Raw genomic sequence first — 23,307 nt, 5'->3', positions numbered from 1 at the left:
ATCAATAATTGATCTTATCTACCTATATAATTATTTACTCTATCAATTTTCTGTTTTTTTTTCTCTTAAATATTATATTAATAAAACTTTTACAAAATTTCATTAATAAATAAATCCTTAGTTTAATTAATTAAATTAACGTTTTGGTATAGAGTTAGTGGGGAGAATATTTTTAATATTCTTTCCAAAGAATGGACATTGATTGTCCAAAGCTCCGCCAATTTATGTAGATGCATAACAATATAATTATCTATAGTTATGATATTACAAATTACTTTTTCATATCATATACAGTTCAATAAATATTTTCTTAGTCTATATTATGTAAATTCATCTATAATGTTGCTGTATGTGAGCTATTGTATATAAGTGTATAAGCCAGTATATATTGTGATCCACATAAATTAATAAAGTACTCAATCAATCAATCAATTATCACTCTGTTTTCTCTCTTTCTTTTCATTTATCACTTTTTCTACATCTATTCAATATATTTTTCTCTCTTTCTTCAGTTTCATCTCCTCCTTTCCTTTTATCTCTTTCTTTCTTCATCATCCACTCATGCATATTCCCCGTTACCGACCAAAAAGTGAGGTTAGGTTTACAAAACAGTTCCTAACATTTCCCGTCAAATCTGTTGACAAAAACGTCCCTTTTCCGATCAGTTCTCTACTCTTCCGTGTCAATGATTCGCTTTCTACTCCTCCTCCTCCTCCTCCTCCTCCTCCTCCTCCTCCTCCTACTCCTTCTCCTCCTCCTGATACTCCTCCTCCTCCTGTTCTTCCTCCTCCTCCTGTTCCTCCTCCTCCTCCTCTACCCGAGACCTATTTAGGGAGCCCCCCGTTTTCCCGGTCCTTTAGCCCTGTACGCTCCTCTCTTTTTTGGGTCCTTTTTGTGTCTCTTTCTCTACCATCTTTTCATTCGACCAGTTTCGTTCAGCGGTTTTGTGTATCTTGTGGCAGAAAATCTGTCAATGGTCGGTTTTTGTGAAAAATCACTTTAAACCGTCAGAATTCCTAATATGGTGAAGTCCACGTTATAATTGATTGATTGATTGATTGATTGAGTACTTTATTTATGTAGATTACATATATACTGGCTCATACACTTATATACAATAGCTTACAATACAGCAACATTATAGATGAATTTACATAATATAGACTAAGAAATGATTATTGAACTGTATATGATATGAAAAAGCAATTTGTAAATATATAACTATAGATAATAATTATATTGTTATGCATCTACATGAATTGGCAGTGGAGAAAGATAGGAGAACAACGTTGAGGAACCTCTGTCTTGTCAATGCCTTCTATAGACGGCAGCTGATACAGGTTTATTGATGTAATATCAACTGTTCATTCTCGTTCAAAATAATCAAATATATTTTTTTAAGCAAGAATTATAATTTTTAGTTATTTGTTAATGAATTTTCATAATTAAGATGAAATATCTTGTCAATCAATAATTAATTATTCTACATTGTTAAAAGACGATCTGACAACAGAGCAAAGCGAGATCTGCTTTGTTGAATGATAGACAAGGATAGCAATACCATTGCTAATCAGACACTACCATTATAACGTGGACCTCACTGTAGAACAAGAACAACCACAACATGATACAGTATCAATCCAATATGATACAGTATCATCCCAACTTGATACACAACACTATGATTTGATACATTCGCTATCCGCTTTGTTGAATGATAGACAAGGATATCAATACAATTGCTAATCAAATACTGCCATTATAACGTGGACCTCACTATAGAACAAGAACAACCAAAACATGATACAGTATCAATCCAATATGATACAGTATCATCTCAACTTGATACACAACACTATGATTCGATACATCCGCTATCTGCTTTGTAGAATGATAGACAAGGATAGCAATACCATTGCTAATCAAACACTGCCATTATAACGTGGACCTCACTATAGCAACAAATGTCTCCTCCAGTCAGGAATTCCTTCTCACTCTTCCCACTCTCTCTCTCACACATACACATACATCTCACTCGCACACCTCTCTATTGCCTCTCACTCCCTCATTCTCTCTCTCTCCTCTTCACTCTTTCTCTCTCGCCCCCACCACTTTCGTGGAGACAGAACAGAATCTAAGAACAGAACCAAATTCTAAAAATACCCGTACCACTGCTCCATGCATGCTCTGAACATTAGAGTGGAGTGTGCAGAATAGTTCCATGTGTTAGAAGAGCTGTGATTTTTGGTGAATTTGTTGGTAATTTCGGTGTTTTTAGGTCATATTTTCATTACAAAATACTCGAATTCTATGTCTAGGATAGTGATTTTTGTGATAAATTGACTCATCCAGGTCTACAATCTGTTAGATGTAATATCTCAAATATCGTGTGATTTTTGGTGAATTTGTAGATAATTCTGGTGTTTTTAGGTCATATTTCCATGAAAAAATACTCAAATTCCAAGTCTGGGATAGTGATTTTGGTGTTGAATTGACTCATCCAGGTCTACAATCTGTTAGATGTATATAGGTCTCAAATATCGTGTGATTTTCGTTGAATTTGTCGGTAATTCGGTGGGTTTAGGTCATATTTTCATAGAAAAATACTCAAATTCTAAATCTTGATAGTGGTTTTGTGAAATTATCTTATTTATGTCTACAATCTGTTAGAGTCATATGGGTCTCAAATATCGTGTGATTTTTGGTGAATTTGTCGGTAATTTTGGTGTTTTTAGGTCATAATTTCATGAAAATATACTCAAATTTCAAGTCTGGGATAGTGATTTTTTGATGAACTTGCTCATTCAGGTCTACAATCTTCAGATGTATATGGATCTCAAATATCGTGTGATTTTTGGTGAATTTGTCGGTAATTTTGGTGTTTTTAGGTCATATTTTCATTAAAAAATACTCAAATTCCAAGTCTGGGATAGTGGTTTTGTGAAAAATTGATTCATTCAGATCTACAATCTGTTAGATGTATATGGGTCTCAAATATCGTGTGATTATCGGTGAATTTGTAGATAATTTGGTGTTTTTAGGTCATATTTCCATGAAAAAATACTCAAATTCCAAGTCTGGGATAGTGATTTTGGTGTTGAATTGACTCATCCAGGTCTACAATCTGTTAGATGTATATAGGTCTCAAATATCGTGTGATTTTCGTTGAATTTGTCGGTAATTTCGGTGTTTTTAGGTCATATTTTCATAGAAAAATACTCAAATTCTAAATCTTGGATAGTGGTTTTTGTGATAAATTATCTTATTTATGTCTACAATCTGTTAGAGTCATATGGGTCTCAAATATCGTGTGATTTTTGGTGAATTTGTCGGTAATTTTGGTGTTTTTAGGTCATATTTTCATGAAAATATACTCAAATTTCAAGTCTGGGATAGTGATTTTTGTGATGAACTTGCTCATTCAGGTCTACAATCTTCAGATGTATATGGATCTCAAATATCGTGTGATTTTTGGTGAATTTGTCGGTAATTTTGGTGTTTTTAGGTCATTTTCATTAAAAAATATTCAAATTCCAAGTCTGGGATAGTGGTTTTGTGAAAAATTGATTCATTCAGATCTACAATCTGTTAGATGTATATGGGTCTCAAATATCGTGTGATTATCGGTGAATTTGTAGATAATTTTGGTGTTTTTAGGTCATATTTTCATTACAAAATACTCAAATTATAATTCTGGGATAGTGGTTTGTAAGAAATTGGCTCATTAAGGTCTACAATCTGTTAGAGGTATATGGGTCTCAAATATTGTATTGGAAACGCGCTTGTTGTGTTTTAGGTCGTATTTTTCCAAAAATAATAGACTCAGATCCAAAGTCTAGTGGAGTAGGATATGCAGAATATTATCATGTGATGGGAGATCTGTGAATTCGTCGGTGTTTTTGGGTCATATTTTCAGTAAAAACTAATCAAATTTTGAGTCTAGAATAGTGGTTTTTGTGAGACGTGGGCTCATTCAGGTCTAGAATCGATTGGATTAGTTCAACGCTCAAAAACAAAGTTAATAACCTGGTTTTTGTCGATGAGTTTTGTGTTTTTAGGTCATTCTCACAAAAAATGACTAATTTCGAAGTCTAGGATTGTGATATCTGTAAGAAAATGGCTCTTCCAGGTCTAGAATCGATTGGATTAGTTCAAGGCTCAAAAACAAAGTTAATAACCTGATTTTTGTCGATGAAATTTGTGTTTTTAGGTCATATTCTCACAAAAAATTACTAATTTTGAAGTGATATCTGTAAGAAAATGGCTCAGTTTTAGATGTACAATCGGTTTGGAATCGTATGAATCTCAGAGATCGTGTTAGAAACGTGGATTAATCATTGAATTCTGTGTTTCTAGGTCATATTTTCATAAAAAGAGAGTAAAATTCAAAGTCTAAAATAGTGATATTTCTTGAAAATTGACTCATGTAATCTATCATTCTAGTCTGAAGAATAGAGTTCAAAGCAGCGTGGTTTTTATTGGTGATTTCTGCGTTTTTAGGTCATATTCTCACAAAAACTGACTAATTTCGAAAGTCTAGGATTGTGATATCTGTAAGGAGTTGGCTCCATCAGGTATAGTAGAGGTTGGAGTACCTTATGTCAGGAAAACCTAAACGAAAAACGAAAACGAAAACGAAATTAAGTAGAACCGAGTCAGGAAAACCTGGTTTAATCGTTGAATTCTGTGTTTTAGGTCATATCTTTTGAATAAAGAACCATATTATTCAAAGACTAGAATACTGTCAAATTCAAAGTCTAGTATTTTGTAAGAGATTGATCAATTTAGGTGTACAATCGGTGAAGTTCGATATGTCTCAGAAATGTAGTTCATAACGTGGCTATTGTCAATGAATTTCGCGTTTCCAGGTCATATTTTAACAGATAAACATGTAAAATCATGCCCAAAATAGTAAAAAATAGTGAGTTTTGTAAGAAATATCTCTATTGAGCTGTAGAATCGGTTGAAGTCATATAGGTAACAGAAATAGAGTTGAAAACGTGGTTTTTATAGTTGAATTTTAAGTTTTCAGGTCATATTCAAACAAATAAATAAATAATTTCGGTCTATAACTGTGATATTCCTTTAGAATAACTGATTATCGGGGTCTAGAAACAATTAGAGCCCCATAAGTTCCAAAAAGTTGAGTTGAAAAAACGTGATTTTTATCGTTTAACTTTGAGTTCATAAATATTTCCCCAAATTAAAGTGCTAGATTTCATCTAAAACTGTAATATCAGTTGAAGAAAAAACTGATCATTTGGGTCTAGAATCGGTTAGAGTCCTATAAGTAATAAAAATAGATTCGAAAACGTGATTTGTTCCATATATTTCTGTGTTTCTGGGTTATATTTCCACAAATATGACCTGGAGACAAAAAATATTTGTAGGTTCAAGAAATTCACAATACAAGAAGTTGCTTACTGAAGATTCAAGAACCATCACTTCTTATCTCTTTGAATGCATCCTTGGAGTTCGAATAAAAACTTTCTGAATAAATCTCATATGAAACTTATGTATCGAAATTATTACAGACATAAAACTTAGAATATCAGGGACCGAGCTTCGCTCTGGAGTACAAAAGCATAAACAAATTATTACGAAAGAAGAAATTATAATGACATTCATAACATTCATACAGAAATCCTATATCTAATCACAGTGAATTGAGGTTAATTCTCAGAGGAATGCAAAAATTTTCCTCACAAAGACCTAGTTGCACAAAGCCGGTTAAATTTTATTCCTGATTAACTACACGTGAACCAAATCAGAGAAGACCATTTCAAAAAGGTGGATCTACTAGAATTAATCAGGATTGAAAATAACCCAGCTTTTTTACAACCGGCACTAAGTACCTGATTGAATGATTACAAAAGTTCAACAGCTGAGTCATAATTTTGACACAGTCCCACACACATAAACTCGCTCACTCACGATTCTTGCCAGGAGTTTTGCCTATCATTCCTCGTCATACTTAGATAGATTTTAATACTGTTTGTTGATTATTAGTTGAACCATAGAGAAACAATAGCGTAAGTAGATATCCCATGGTATAGGGAATTTATGTCGCAACTTTTACTGTTATCTCAAGCCGATTACTGTCGATTATTGTAGATTTTCACTGTTTTGTTGGTGTGATAGTGTATGAACGGCACAGTTTGAGAGACTACCAGCGTCACACAGCTGCATAGGAAAGAACTACGTGAACTATCGGCTTGGGATAACAGTAAAAGTTGTGACATAAACGCCCTATACCATGGCATATCTACTTATGCTATCGTTTCTGTATGGTTGAACCTTATAAATTGTATTAGGCTATTTTCTCAAATTTAAATAGTTTGGTCTACAGATTTATCAATAGAAAACGATTTTGTGACTTTTAAGTGAAGTTGGTGGTAACGGAAAAAACCGAAAATGTTCAAAATTTGACGAAAAGTGAAGTTTACAAAAAATATCTTCCAACTGTGATAAATATTATAAGGTGAGTTATCAATTTTTCCTTTTCTACTTATACTTTACTATAGTGAGGTCCACGTTATCAAGGCAGTGGATAAAGATAGGAGAACAACGTTGCCGATCCTCTGTCTGGTCAATGCCTTCTATAGACGGTAGCTGATACAAGTTTATTGATGTAATATTAACTGTTCATTCTCGTTTAAAATAATCAACTATATTGAATTGAACGATAAATTATTTTCTTTAAAAATTTGATAATTGATTTTCATAATTAAGACAAAATATTTTGTAGATTAATTATTGATTCTACATTGTTAAAAGACAATCTGGTAACAGAACGGAACGAGAAACAGATAGCGCTATCCGCTTTGTCGAATGATAGACAAGGATAGCAATACAATTGCTAATCAAACACTGCAATTACAACGTGAACCTCTCTATAGGGGAGGAGTGAATTGATACAATAATAGCTATTTATGTATTAAGAGCATAATGCGCGACTTCATCGCTCGCGCAAAACAGTTGTCACGCGACGCAAAGTGGATTGTGATAATTATTTTGCAAGAGCATTAAAGAAGCATTACGCGCGAATTACATACACGATTTTTTCTACAACTGCCCAAACCTGTTAAATTACTTATATCGGCGGAGTACAATTACCGACTTTTTAGGTTAAGATCTGACTTTTTGGCGAGCTGCTTACAATCAGCTGATTAGGGAGCGTAAAGAAACTCTTCTGCGCATGCGCGAATGATTTGGGAGCGTAAAGTAAATCTACTGCGCATGCGCGGATGGTTAGCGAGCGAAAAAGTAGATTCTCTTCAGAAATAAGCTGTTTTACGAGGAGAATTGAGTGTGTAAATTCTTTCTTTAAGCACAATTGTAGAAAAAATAATGTTACGTCTTATGAGATTCTTCTACTTATACCCTTAGTACCTGATTATTCTTCCCATAATTTCCCTCTTCATCCAACACCACTACCTCTCTGAGTTATTCTCCTCCCACTCCTCCTCATCCTCCTTCTCCTCCCCTCTTCATGGTTCCATCATCTCTCCAGGATTGTCACAATAAAACCTGATGTCTTATCATCTCGCCGTCCTTTCTGTTGTCTAAAGATAATTTCTTTGTCCGAATTTCTGAGAACAATATCTCAGTGGCATTGACATCCTTATATTTGGGTCGTCTTCTCTTCCATCACCTCCATCACCCCCTTCTCCTCCTCCTTCTTTTTCTTCTACTCTTACTGCAGCAACACTCACTCTCTCTCCTCCTTCTTCTTCTTCTTATCATCCTACCTTTTCCATCCCCTACATCTGTATAAACTCTATTGCTCCAAATGCTATCTCTTTCTATCCCCTGATATTTGTGTTGTCTGACCTTCTCCTCTTCTTTGTTTCCCTCCTCCTCCTCCTACATCAACACTCACTCTTTCTCCTCATTATTCTCCTTTTCATTTTTCTCTTTTCACCCCACTGTTTCCTCTTTTCAACCCCTTATATTTATAACCTTTTTTCCTCAAAAATCAAATCAAAAAATAAAAATTTTTTTATTCACAATACAAACAGTTGAGGGTCCTGCCAAACCCAAAGGTTTTTCGGCGGCTGCCCAGAAAAAAATGAGTTACAAAAGATAAATAACTTAGACAAAATAAATATTACACTTCAAAGATTTTAAGTAAAAAATAAAAAATGTTTCTCTTTCTATCACCAAAGATTTGGGTGGACTTCTCTTTCTCCTTCTCTTCATTTCCCCTCTCCACCACTTTCTTGTCCTACTCTTCTCCCACTCTATTATATTACACTCACTCATTCTCATTCTTCTTCTCCTTCTCAAATTGTTTTCCTCTCCATCTCCTTATGACCTCTTGCCTTTCAAATGTCTTCCTGATAATATGACAGTGGTTTTCTCCACCATCACCACCTTCTCCTCCTCATCATCCTCCTCCTCCTCCTACTCCTACACCTCCTCTCAATCTTCATTCTCCTTCATCTTCTAATGCTTTCACTCTCTCTCTTCTTATCAAATTGTTCTCTCTCTATTATCCACTGTCCATTGTTTGTTTCAAGTTACGTTTTGAAATGTTATGACTACAGCAACTGTTATTGCTCTGTCATCTTTATTGCAATTGTTCCTGACAATCTATTCTCTTCTTCTTCTTCTTCTTCTTCTTCTCCCTCTTCTCCTTCTTCTTCTTCTCCTTCTTCTTTTACTCCTTCTCCTTCTACTTCTTCTACTTCTCCATCTTCTTCAGTCTCCTATTCTTCCTCATCATCATCATATCATTGTCTCTTTCTTCATCCACTACTCCAGTTTCACTTTTTGTTCCATTACCTTTCTCAGGTCTCATCATCATCATCTCAAATTTCTGACTGTGACCGATTCCTTCTCCCTCACCATGAGTTTCCTGCACCCTTAGACCAGTTATAGAACAGACACGCCCCATTGTATATTCATACTGAGAGTCGATGAAGCCAACATCTACTGCGATATCACCAAATCGTGACGTCAGCATAGGATGGAAAACTTTTCAGTAGTTTGTTTACATTGTTTTCCATAGCGAAATTGTCGTTAAGTATGTATTCAATCATTGACGATATTCATCGATCCTATAGTGAGGTCCACGTTATAATGGCAGTAGAGAAAGCTAGGAGAACAACGTTGCCGATCCTCTGCATTGTTTGTTCAGCAATGGTGTTGCTACCCTTGTCTAACATTCGACAAATCAGATAGCGAACGTATCAAATCATAGTGTTGTGTATCAAGTTGAGATGATACTGTATAGCGAATATTATTCGTTATCTGCTTTGTGGAATGATAGACAAGGATAGCATCACCAATGTTAATCAAATACTGCCATTATAACGTGGACCTCACTATAGAACAAGAACAACCACAACATGATACAGTATCAACACAATCTGATACAGTATCATCTCAACTTGATATACAACACTATGATTTGATACATTCGCTATCTGTTTTGTGGAATGATAGACAAGGATAACAACAACAATGTTAATCAAATACTGCCATTATAACGTGGACCTCACTATAGAACAAGAACAACCACAACATGATACAGTATCAACACAATATGATACAGTATCATCTCAACTTGATATACAACACTATGATTTGATACATTCGCTATCTGCTTTGTGGAATGATAGACAAGGATAGCAACACCAATGTTGATCAAATACTGCCATTATAACGTGGACCTCACTAAAGACACTGAATTCTAGTCAATTCAATCAAACCTGTGATTATTGCAAGTAATGATGAAATGATTCTCTTATTTACGTTGCAAAAATTTTCTCATAGAAGATCTGTGTGCAGAAAAGTTTATTGGTTTTCTTCCGGATATAACGACTGACCATGCCCCGGTTAAATTTAGTGGATCGTCCGAAGTGACGTCACAGCCCAAAAATAACGTTTACTAGTTCCGATTTACTGAGGTCAACTTACTACTACTGCTGTAATCTGCTAGTTCATGCTGCATCTTTTTCTTCTTCTTCTTCTTCTTCTTCCTATTCTTCTTCTTCCTCTTATTCTCGAGAATTTCGATAAAAATTGAATGAAGTGGACTGTCACCGTGCTATAAGCAGCTGAAGGTCCTGAAAAGATAAATCAATCCTTTAAATTCGAAAAACACAGATATATTTCGTTCCAATTATTAAGAGTCGATTTCCAGTTATGATGAATAACAAAATCTACTTCAAGTGATAGGTTCTCCTTTCTTTATGATTGAATTTCTCCATCCAAATAAATTACAAAATATGCTGACTTTAACACTACCTCATAATAACTGACAATATGACTAACTATTGAATGACTTGCCAAAGTATTGTGTGGAGAATGATTGGTTGATATTTGGATGGAATGCGCATTGAATTGGGATAATATAATATTGTGTTGTATCTACACTATCGGCCCACTAACAACTCATACCCTACAGTATTGGACAAAGTATTGTGTGTAGGATGATGGTTGATATTTGGATGGAATGCGCATTGAATTGGGATAATATAATATTGTGTTGTTTCTACACTAATCGGCCCACTAACAACTCATAACCCTACAGTATTGGACAAAGTATTGTGTGGAGAATGATTGGTTGATATTTGGATGGAATGCGCATTGAATTGGGATAATATAATATTGTTTGTATCTACACTAATCGGCCCACTAACAACTCATAACCCTACAGTATTGGACAAAGTATTGTGTGGAGAATGATTGGTTGATATTTGGATGGAATGCGCATTGAATTGGGATAATATAATATTGTGTTGTATCTACACTAATCGGCCCACTAATAACTCATAACCCTACAGTATTGGACAAAGTATTGTGTGGAGAATGATTGGTTGATATTTGGATGGAATGCACATTGAATTGGGATAATATAATATTGTGTTGTATCTACACTATCGGCCCACTAACAACTCATAACCCTACAGTATTGGACAAAGTATTGTGTGGAGAATGATTGGTTGATATTGGATGGAATGCGCATTGAATTGGGATAATATAATATTGTGTTGTATCTACACTAATCGGCCCACTAACAACTCATAACCCTACAGTATTGGACAAAGTATTGTGTGGAGAATGATTGGTTGATATTTGGATGGAATGCGCATGAATTGGGATAATATAATATTGTGTTGTATCTACACTAATCAGCCACTAACAACTCATAACCCTACAGTATTGGACAAAGTATGTGTGGGAGAATAATTGGTTGATATTTGGATGAAATGCGCATTGAATTGGGATAATATAATATTGTGTTGTATCTACACTAATCGACCCACTACCAACTCATAACTCAAAGGAAACCCTCGCAACCATGAAGCTTGTATTTAGAAAATAAATCAAACTAAATCGTGGGAAGTAAGTTAGACGGAAATCCTGTTTGAAATTTTGAAGAACTCAAATTCTGTGCCAAAATTCGAATGACGTAGAAACGGTTTAACCTGTGAGTGGGATAATTATTTTAGAATAGCTGACAGGATAGTAAGTGAAAGATAGTAGAGTGAAAGAGGTAAAATGCTTATTCTCTCACACACTCTCCCTCTTCCTTTTTACCTTTCTCTCACTCTCTCACCTACTTACACACACTCTCTCTCTCACCCACTCTCTTTCATTATCATATTATCGTTATTCTAATTGCATTTCATATTTAATCCCATTTATTGATTATTTATATTTTGTGGATTTGTTTAATAACTAGCATTATCGTCATTCAATGTAAATTAGTGTATAAGCCAGTAAATATTGTAACATACATAAATAAATACATCTAATCTAATCCAATCTAATCTAATCTAATCTAATCTCTCTCACATTGTCTATTCATTTCGGATCAGAACCAGTAGAATAGGGGAGATTTTTCAAGAATGAACGGTTATCTGTTGAGGGTGGGCCGATTTGTGTATAGTGAGGTCCACGTTATAATGGCAGTGGAGAAAGATAGGAGAAAAACGTTACCGAGCCTGTCTTGTCAATGCTTTCTATAGACGGTAGCTGATACAGGTTTATTGATGTATATTAAGTGTTCATTCTTGTTTAAATGGTCAATTATATTTTATTAATCAAGAAATTATGTTTTTCAATAATCATATAATGAATTTTCATAATAAATATGAAATATTTTGTTAATTAATTATCAATTCTACATTGTTTAGTCGATTGGGCATCAAAGCAAAGCTAGAAAGAGATAGCGCTATCCACTTTGTTGAATGATAGACAAGCATAGCAATACCATTGCTAATCAAACACTGCCATTATAACGTGGACCTCACTATAGAAGCATAATTTTCAAATATACTCCATAAAATCTCAATATACAAGTATGGAAGGAAAATATGAATTTGAAATCCTCAACAATCATAATATATGAGAAAGGAAGGAAATCATGTGCTATGCTTGAAGAGCAACGCTGTTTAGCATTATGAAAATTCAGCCCACTTTTCGAACCGCCCTCGTACCCAACGTAGATTTGCCCCAACAAATCGCCGAGTCTGCACTTTTCTTGCACCTCTGGGATTGAATACGAAATATTTGCGATATATTCTGTAGTCGATTGCTAGCATTGTGTGTAACAAACGTTGAAGGAGTTGCTTCTTCTTCTTCTTCTTCTACTTCTTCTACTTATTCTTCTTCTTCATCTCCTTCTTCTTCTTCTCATTCTTCTTCTCATCCATCTCCTTATTCTTCTTCTTCTCCCTCGAACTTTTCTTCTCCCTCACTTCTTTCTCTCTTACATCTTCACCAAATCTGCTCCTTGTCTCATACTATTCTTTTGCGCCTTTCCTATCAATTTATTTTCTCTGCCTTCATTTCACCATAAAAAATGCATTCTCATCTCCAAATAGCAATCTCTGAAACACTCTCATGGCTCAACTACACTAATATCTACACTGATCGGCCCACTAACAACTCATAAACCTATAGTATTGGGGAAAGAATATTCGAAAAAAAGTTTTAGGTTTATAATCCTGATAATAATAATAATACTAAATTATAATCAACCTTTCCAATAAGCACTCTATGGAGGTAGAGAAAGAAGTAAAGAGAGGGAAGACAGTGAAACAAGGCAGTAAAAGGTGGCATCTAGTGGCAGAGTTGAGAACTAGTGATTGTCGACCAATGAGAGAGCGAGTAGGCGGAGCTTCATAGGCGCTCTCTCACGGGGGCGCGACAGTCGAGACCGACGACATTCGAGGCCTACGACCGTAGAGGACTGTCTTACAGTCCTCTACGGTCGTAGGCCTCGACTGTAGGGAGTGTACGAAATTAGAGTGGCCTCAACTGTCGCCTAATGCAGGCGACATTTGAGGCCATTTTTTCAGGAGTCCTCTCCCGTCGTAGGTCTCGACTGTCGGGGCTGTACAAAAATTAGTGGCCTCAACTGTCGCCTAACGCAGGCGACATTTGAGGCCTCTTTTTCAGGAGTCCTCTACCGTCGCTGGCCTCGAATGTCGCTGGTCTCGACTGTCGGGCCTGTACAAAAATTAGAGACTCGCTTGCAGCAGCGAACAGTTGAGGACACATCCTACTGCGATTCCAGACAAAATACATTTTATAATGATTATAACTTCTGATTTGTTGAAAACTAAATAATGGAAACTTCCTTCATAAAAAAGCATATGAACTTCGAAGGTAGATAGTGCTTATCCTTGAAGGATTTCCAGAACGACGTATGATGTTATCATCATATGAAAGTAATCATGTAATTAATTCCATAAGCAACATCGTTAATGAAATAAATGAACAATTTAGTTTTTATGAGAAAAGCTCAATGTATATATAGATCAAAAAAATGTAAAATGTGAATGTGTGAAATTGATAAAAGTTATTGATTTGTAACAGATATTGATTTGTAGAATAATATCCTACATCTATCATGAACTGAGAATTTGACATCAAAGTATCAAAAAGGTATTTACGAGCTTGAAAATTTCGTTTTTTATGATGAAGCAACTAAGGTTTATTTACAGTTGTAAAGTTGCAATACTTATTCATATATATGGAAGGAATAAAGGGATATTATTCAATTGCTGGTAAATCCATACAAATTAAATGATAATATTCTTTTGGTGCTGTCTACCATTCTGGAGAGCCTAGCGACAGTTGAGGCCTCTTTTTCAGGAGTCCTCTACCGTCGCTGGTCTCGACTGTCGCTGGACTCTTCTGTCGTTTGCCTCGTTTGACATCGACCCTCTCTTACACTTGACGCTCTGTCAACAGACCAGTAAGAATTGGAAGACGAAGAAGTAAACTGGTTTGTTCACTAATGAATTAGCCAAAGTATTTCAGTGGAGAATGATTGGTTGATATTTGGATGGAATGCGCATTGAATTGGGATAATATATCACTTAAAACTCATAACCCTACAGTATTGGGAAAAATTATTCAAAGAGATATCCATTTGTTCAACAGTTGACTCTGTGGGGGAGAAAAAGTATAAGTGATAGAAGGAGGATGATGAGTGGAAGGAGAAGGTGGAATAGAAGAACAAGGGAATGTAAGGAGTAGAGGAACGAAGAATAAGAGAGAGAGAGAGAGAGAGAGAGATGAGAGAGGACAAGTATATGGTGAAGAAGAAGGAGGTGGAAGAGAAGAAGACTACAGTACAAGAATCTTGTAAAATCAGCAGGTTTCTTTGCACATGAAGAGTGGAAATAAGAGGTAGGAAAAGAAGAAGAAGAAGAAGAAGAAGAGAAGAAGAGAAGAAGAAGAAGAAGAAACTGAGTAAGTTGACGTATGAGAAAATCTTTGAATAAATCATTGGGAGCACCTTCTTCGTTTATAAATTGTCTGCAAATTCTGTAGTTTGTCATGTAAATTCGAAATTTATGACAAAATCACACATCTCTCCAGAATAAACAGGAAAACTCAGACATTTATGTATCTGAAGCTTGGACCCTAATGATGGTCTATTGTTGCCCAGAAAAGTAAAAAAAAATGTCTATGTGTCGCGTCACCAAAGAAAACTACTAGGACTATCGTCACATTTGCAACATAACGGTCCTTTACCATGGCGTACCATAACCATAAATGATTATGTATCAACACAAAATAATAATATGATACAGTATCATCTCAACTTGATACACAACACCATAATTTGATACAAAACTTGCAAACTTTGAATGAATTCTACAAACCATGGCATATCTACTTGTGCTATCTTTTCTCTATGGTATATAATTCAATGTATGTTTCTGTCTTTCATACAAACACTAGCAGGATGTATGTTACACCTGTTTCCTATTTCATAAATTTTATTTGATTTTACTAAATCATTCTTTATTGTTGTAAAACATTACAATAATGTTAAAAACAAACGTCATATAAGTTAGCAGAAAATCAATTATACAAAAGTCCAGAATTATACAAAAGAAATAAAGACGTCGAATTCCTAATAGCTAGTCAAAACAATCTTAAAATATAAGATGACATTCAAGAACATCAGATTTGTCAATAGTGATAACAATCTCAAGCAGGTACCTCATTAAATTATGAAAAATTTTTCATTGAAATTCATTGACTCAATCTATCTCGAAATATTCATCAACAGAATACAAACATTTATTTTATCACGCTCTTAAATTCATTCGGAGGCAGCAATTGAAATTATCTGGAGTAGAGTTATATAATTTTCAGACATAAAGTGAAAATTTTGTGTGAGTGTACTGCACTCATCTGTTAAATGTTTTTTTTTTTCAGGAAGCATGGAACAATTCGAACAACTGTGACCTGTGCTATATGCCTGGACCGATATCGAAATCCAAAGCTCCTACCATGCCAGCATTCCTTCTGTATGGAACGTGTATGGATGGGCTAGTCGACTATGTTAGGAGACAGGTAAATATATTTTAATAAATAATTCAAATATCTCCATAAATAATCTATACTATATGATAGAGATTGAAGAGGCACTGGAAGATCAAGATGAGGAATATCAGTGAATGGCAAAAGATTGAACAACATACGGTATGCAGATGACACTATTGTGTTTGCTGATGCCATTGAAGGTCTGCAACAGTTGATGGATTGATTGATTGATTGAGTACTTTATTTATGTAGATTACAATATATACTGGCTTATACACTTATATACAATAGCTTACAATACAGCAAAATTATAGATGAATTTACATAATATAGACTAAGAAAATAATTATTGAACTGTATATGATATGAAAAAGCAATTTGTAATATAATACTATATAATAATCATATTGTCATGCATGTACATAATTGGCGGAGCTTTGGACATATCAATGTCCATTCTTCGGAAAGAATATTAAGAATATCCTCCCCACTAACTCTCTACCAAAATGGATAAAATGAGCTTTTGAACATCTCTACGAAATGGACAGAGTGGTGGAAAAGAGCTCGCAATATAGTTTAAAAATCAACACTAATAAGACAAAGCTCATGGTAATAAGCAAGGAGAATGTAGGTGGGGTACAATTGTTTATTAATCAAAATGCAATGGAAAGAGTCTCACACTATAACTACCTGGGTACCATCATCAATGAGAAATGGAATAACACACAAGAAATAAGATGCCGCAGATAAGAAGCAAGAGTTGTCTTCAATAAATTGAGTAAGGTGTACAAGAGTCACGACCTTACCCTATTAACTAACTTTTTGTGTAGTTGAGAAGTTGATATTGTGGTAATTATTCATATTGAATGAAAAAGACTAAGAAATTGTCAAAAAACCACTGATTTATTGATAATTAGAAAGACCGGTTTCGGTTATTACACCATTGTCAATCTCTGATAAACTTAATTTATTTCAGTCAGAGATTGACAATGGTGTAATAACCGAAACCGGTCTTCTAATTATCAATAAATCAGTGGTTTTTTGACAATTTCTTAGTCTTTTCATTCAATCTATTAACTAAATTGAGACTATTGTGTTCTCCGTTCTGTTGTATGGGGTAGAAGCATGGACCCTCACAGAAGAAACAATGGTAAAGATTGAAGCTTTTGAACTCTGGCTGTACAGAAGAATGCTGAATATATCCTGGACGCAAAAAGTTACCAATCAAGAGGTTCTCAGGAGAATCAATAAAGAACGGGAGCTCCTGAATACAATTAAAAGTAGAAAACTCCAATACCTCGGCCACATTATGAGGAATAGCTCAAGATACAGACTTCTGCAAGAGATCCTTCAAGGAAGAATCAATGGAGAAAGGGGACCTGGCAGAAGGAGAATTTCATGGCTGGCAAATCTGAGGCTATGGTTTCACCAGTCATCTGCAGAGCTGTTCCGTAGCGCCGTCGACAAAATCATGATAGCCAACATCCGAAACGGAGCAGGCACGTGAAGAAGAGGATATGATAAAGGAAAGCACTGAGTTATAAACGTAGGGGATAGGAAAATCATGTTTGACGCATCATCACGTCTCAACTACTCAACTGATTAACTTGAAATTTTGCAAATCATTTCTTAATTATTAGCCGAGGATGGTTAAAGTTCTATTTTCGATTATTTAAGATTCCATCACGTCGAATATTTTGATGAATAATCTATACTATAATAAAGGAAAGAACTGGCTTATACAGGTAGGGGATAGGAAATTCACGAATGACGCATCATCACGTCTCAACTACTCAACTGATTAACTTGAAATTTTGCATATCATTTCTTAATTATTAACCGAGGATAGTTATAGTTCTATTCTCAATTCTTTGAGATTCCATCATGTCAAATATTTTGCTAAATAATCTATACTATAATAAAGGAAAGAACTGGCTTATACTTGTAGAGGATAGGAAATTCACAAATGATGCATCATCACGTCTCAACTACTCAACTCATTAACCTGACATTTTGCTTATAGAGATTCTTAATTAACCGAGGATGGTTATAGGCCTATTTTCAATTTTTCTAGATTCCATTACGTCAAGTTTTCAGTTTGTCCGTGACCCTAGCGGAGCACAGGTTTCCTTCTAGTCTATAGTATAATAAGAGTAAGAAGTTGATAATACTTGTAGGGGATAGGAAATTCACGAATGACGCATCATCACAGGTACCATAAATGATACAGTATCTCCACAATATGATGGAGTGATCCGTGGTCTAGTGGATAGAGTGCTTGCGTAGCAGCATAGAGATCCCGGGTTCAAACCCTCTCAATACCAAAAGTTTTTACCATATCACTCCCGTGTTATCGGATGGGCACGTTAAGCTATCGGTCCCGGCTGAAGTATGACAGTCGTAAGGCCCATTGACGGCTTAAATTATATATTCAGGCGGTGGGACCTTCCCGCAAGGGACTCCCCACCAACAAAAGCCATACGAATTTACTTTTTTCCACAATATGATACAGTATCACCCCAATATGAGTATCACAGAATCACCACAATATGATACAGTATCACCAGAATATGATACAGTATCACCAGAATATGATACAGTATCACCAGAATATGATACAGTATCAACACGATACAGTATCACCAGAATATGATACAGTATCAACACGATATGATACAGTATCATCTAAACTTGATATGAGGGAACCCCGGGTGTTAGTAGCACATAAGTCTATACACACCTTCATATATGATCCCTATTCATGTTCTGACAATTTTTTTTCAAATTTTTGGTAATTTTTTGCAGGTAAAATGCCCGGAATGCAGGGCGGAACATCGTATCCCCTACCAAGGGGTGCAAGGCTACCCCACAAATGTCACCCTTCAAAGATTTCTGGAGTTGCATATTGAAATCACCGGAGAACTCCAGATCTACCAGTGTTCAGGTAAAGAATATACTTTTTGTGTAGTTGAGAGTGATATTGTTGTAATTATTCATAATATTGGGGCACCGTCTTTGCTCGTTATTTATTTATTGATAACAGTACACATTCCTGTAATATGATTGGGGAAGGACTAACTGGCAAGCCCAAACTGTCTCTTCCCCAAATTTGATTAATACACTATATATTCAAAAAAGTGGGTTATGTACAATACAATTAAATTCAGGGGAATTTTTCAGTCCAATTATTTGAAAACATAAAAGTTGAAAGTTGTAATTTAGATCGTTTACAAACCAAATTGAATAACAAAATAAAACCATAGAGAAACAATAGCGTAAGTAGATATCCCATGGTATAGGGCGTTTATGTCGCAACTTTTACTGTTATCTCAAGCCAATTACTGACGATTATTGTCGGTTTTTACTGTTTTGTTGGGGTGAGAGTGAATGTACGGCACAATATGAGAAACTACCAGCGTCATAAAGCTTCACGAGAAAGAACTACGTGGACTACCAGCTTGAGATAACAGTGAAAGTTGCGACATCAACGCCCTATACCATGGGATTTCTACTTACGCTATTGTTTCTCTATGAAAAAACTCACTAATCACTTACAACTGTAAAATGATGATCAACTTCGGATATTATGATATATACCATCTCATGTCAACAAATCAGATTACTGTATTTCGATCGAGTCAATTGAAATTTTTAGATTTCTCGCGAGATACGGTAAGCTAATTGATTACACAGCTGATCTCCCACACAGGCACACGCATCTTCTGTTATCGACAGACGACGAAATTATCATCTGTTTTTCCAAGGATGTATTATCCTTTTCATATCCTTCAGCGAGTTTTCACAGGGATGAGAACTAGTGCAATCGAATTTTGATATCATAAACCTATAATTCAGCATTTGTGCCTAGTGGAAAGTTGTGGTGTATTTTTTGGCTTCAAAATTTTCTGAAATAACTTAATTTATTCAAAGGGCGGTGATATTAAGTGCAATATTTTACTATAATTTGGTATTTTAAACATTATGAATTCAAAATTTCTAGCTCATATATATTTTTGAACAGAAATTGAACTTTAACTTTTTTCAGTAAAAACATAACCTATTTTTTCGGACATTTTATTTTTTATCAAAATTTGGGAACAGAATAGTTTTGGGCTATGCCTGTTGTTCTATTCCGATCATATTCATATGATTTGTAATTGTATGAGCAAATAAATAAATAATAATAAATAAATAATGTTCCAAATTTCGTGAAAATCGTTAGAGCCGTTTTCGTGATCCGTTGAACATAAATAACTATATAACCAGATGACCATTTATAAAAATAGAAAAATATAAACAGATATACAGAAATTGCTCGCTTAGAATAATAGGATTAGAAAAGAAGACTAAGAAATTGTCAAGAAACCCCAGATTCATTGATACTTAGAAAGACCGGTTTCGGTTATTACACCAATAGTATCATCTCTCTCTTACCAATGTTTTAAGTTATGTTCTGTCTCTCTCGTGTGTCACAGGTGATGAAAAGATGTGGCGTATGCAGTGAGAAGGCTACTGCGGTCATTGTCTACACTGTGACAAGAGTATGCCCTGACTGCAAGGCAGCCCATATGGACATACTCAGGAGAGAGATCAGTCGGATCAACCAATCAGGTAAAAAATATAATCTCAATGTCAAATATTCAATGAGAAATGAAACATCTATTTCAATTATTACAGGGGATTCATCAAAATTGTTCAAATGAATCTCACTCAAGGTGCGTACAGTTGTATGCGGCACAGACAAACACATTTCACTTTTCTTCAGCTGATAAAACTGCTTATTTTATCTGAACCTTACTGTGTCTGACCAATACAATATATATTCCGCACCTAGAGCAGAAAATTAGATTTTTCCGGCGCGAAATCGGTTTTCAAAACCGATAGGCCGAGGCCGGGACTAGAAAAGATTGAAAGCCGGAAAAACATTTTTGCCCGTGGGTGCAAACGCTATTTTTCGCCACACAGAAAAGAAAGAATATATATATGAGAATAGTTGTTACTAAGCACTTCCAAAAGCAGAAGTGAAGGTGATAGCTCTAGCAAATCTGAGGTGTCGAATTTCAGGAGATTGTCCAAGTATTTTTATTTTTTACTCTGATTTGTCTAAATAACCTAAAAGATGATGTTCAATTATGTGGGAGGTTGAGTTTATACTTTTTATTCTTTCAAATGACAATAAGATGATATTATTATAAATGTTTAATTATTGAATAATGAACACATAATAAAAGATTTTTCATCAGCTGTTTTTTGATCACCTTTCTAGTTCCATGTAGCGGCTGGAAAGGGTACTCTTTCGGCCTAGGCCTGAAGAAACCTGTTCTGACGTCAGACGAGAGTCGTCTGCAAACAAGGTCTTTCAGATCTACGTAGGGACTGGAAAACAGCTGCTTTCTGTGCAGTGTGGCGGAAAATAGTGTTTTAGTTTCAGCTATTTGAATTATTAGGAATGTCCAATTTCGTCAAGGAGAAGCGTTTCCAATAAGAAATGAGAAAATAAAAACTACGACTACTGTTGTAAAAGCTGCGACTACACCCTGTTTGGAAAGCCAATTTTCTGACTCCAGCTTTAAAGTCTAGGACTTAGCTGAATCTCAGCTCGGAAACCGGCCCTAAATGTTTAATCATAATCTGGATTGTTTGAATGGATCTCAGAACATTGAAGACTGTTTATGGTTTTAAATGATTGTTCATTCATCCATTTATTTATATAGAACACATTCATACATGTCTTTCCAGTGACTGTTCATGTTTTTTTGATAGTTTACGTATTTTTAATGCTTTTCAATAATTCTGTTATAATTTCAATGTTTTTCTAATTGTTAGTGTATTTTATGTGTATTCTAATGAATAATTATTATAAGGGCACACTGGGTAAACCAAGACGATACCTAAGCAAGAAACTTTTTGAAGAATTAGCGTTCCCACACTAAGACAGATGTATGTGACTAGGATTGTTTTGCACTTAGATAAAATAGAAGTAATCTAGAAATTAGAAATATACCGTACCAAACTCGTTCATAGCATTAAATAATTCAATATCAACTTAATAAAACTAGTAGTTGTCGACACAATTGACCTATCTTTGCAATTATTTTCAAACAAAATTCGATAAAATAATTAATTCAAAAATTACTGAAGCACTTATCAAGGAAATAAATGTATGGGTTGAGCAGAATATATATTTTACAATGCCTAAATGTTGATGAATCTATTCATGATTCTTTTGAGTTTTGAATGTCTTTCTATCTTTTGTATTATTTATGAAAATTGATTAAGCACTGGGATGTGCTCACAACTGGGAATTTCACTTTTTATTGTATTCTTCTTCATTAGTTTGCATTTAGAAGATTTAAATGTAGGCTGTATGACTTGTTTTTGGTTATCACCTGTATAATTGGTTTTAACACGAAATCATTCAATTCTTATCATTGTATTATTTATAAGAAGCATCACTTTAATATTTATTATAAAGGTATATATTTTTTCCATTTTTCAGTATTGCTATACGCTACTTCGTACTGTCACAGTATACATACAGTATGGAAACTTGGCTATACCCTGACGCTAAAATCCGCAATCTTGTTAGGAAGCGCCGCATTGTAATAGTATTGATGGTACGTTCGGATCACTTTAATGATCCGGATCAATTGATCTCGTTCATTGCTACGAGCCAATCAGAAGACCAGGATTGGAACTTCCCAAGGTCACGTGACGTGTTTAGTATTGGCGTCATGTAAAAAGCATTGGTTAGATAGGCGATTGATTACAAGTTTCCATTCTGTATATTCTGTGGTACTGTTTGCTTTATGAACTCACAGCTAACGCACAAGTTTAACTTTGATGGCTGTGCCAAATCATTTAGATCTATTATAATTTACATTTTTATTATGCATTTTGTATGTATCATTCATGTTTTGTAACTATGTAATTTTGGCGAAAAAATGATTTTTCAGGTGCGAAGAGCCCTCCATAGACTGCAAGACATGTTGGGGGTTGTGGAGAAAAACATGCTGGCTCTACAAACTAACTGTTCCTCAGTCTCTGAGGAGGTGGACGAGATTTACAGACGCCTCACCAAGGCCCTCAAAGACCGAACTGAGTATTTGAGGGTGAGGTGGATAGATACCTCTCAACTGAGGTGAGTTAAAATTAAAGTATGAATTATGAGTTGAATGAATTATGTGCCGGTTCCACAACAGCCAGTTGAATTTCAACCGCCATTAATTCCATAAGAACCAATCAGAGAAGGGGTCTCTGAAGAGTCACCTCTGATTGGTTCTCGTGAAATTAATCACGGGTAAAATTTAACAAGCTGTTGTGCAACCGGCCTGGGAGTTTGATAAGTTATAAGTTAAGTAGGTTGAATAAGTTATGAATTGTGTTATAGTGAGGTCCATGTTATAATGGCAGTCAAGAAAGATAGCAGAACGTTGCCGATCCTCTGTCTTGTCAATGCCTTCTATAGACGGTAGCTGATACAGGTTCATTGATGTATATTAA

At 35.0% G+C, this 23,307-nt stretch overlaps 1 protein-coding gene across 1 annotated transcript; it reads left to right on the top strand.

The window, feature by feature from the left end:
- Window positions 1-2,186: 2,186 nt before the first annotated feature.
- Window positions 2,187-22,945, top strand: LOC120355964 (RING finger protein nhl-1-like; the record flags this gene model as incomplete). Its single annotated transcript, XM_039444733.1, has 5 exons — window positions 2,187-2,278; window positions 6,350-6,481; window positions 15,697-15,834; window positions 18,610-18,768; window positions 22,761-22,945. Coding segments are annotated over exons 3-5 (443 nt in total), but the record flags the coding sequence as incomplete, so codon positions are not given.
- Window positions 22,946-23,307: the final 362 nt, after the last annotated feature.

The sequence above is a fragment of the Nilaparvata lugens genome, unplaced genomic scaffold (assembly GCF_014356525.2).
Source record: "Nilaparvata lugens isolate BPH unplaced genomic scaffold, ASM1435652v1 scaffold5386, whole genome shotgun sequence".
Lineage (NCBI taxonomy): Eukaryota > Metazoa > Arthropoda > Insecta > Hemiptera > Delphacidae > Nilaparvata > Nilaparvata lugens.
Note: the sequence above shows the minus strand (reverse complement) of the source record. Positions and strands in the feature narration are given on the sequence as shown.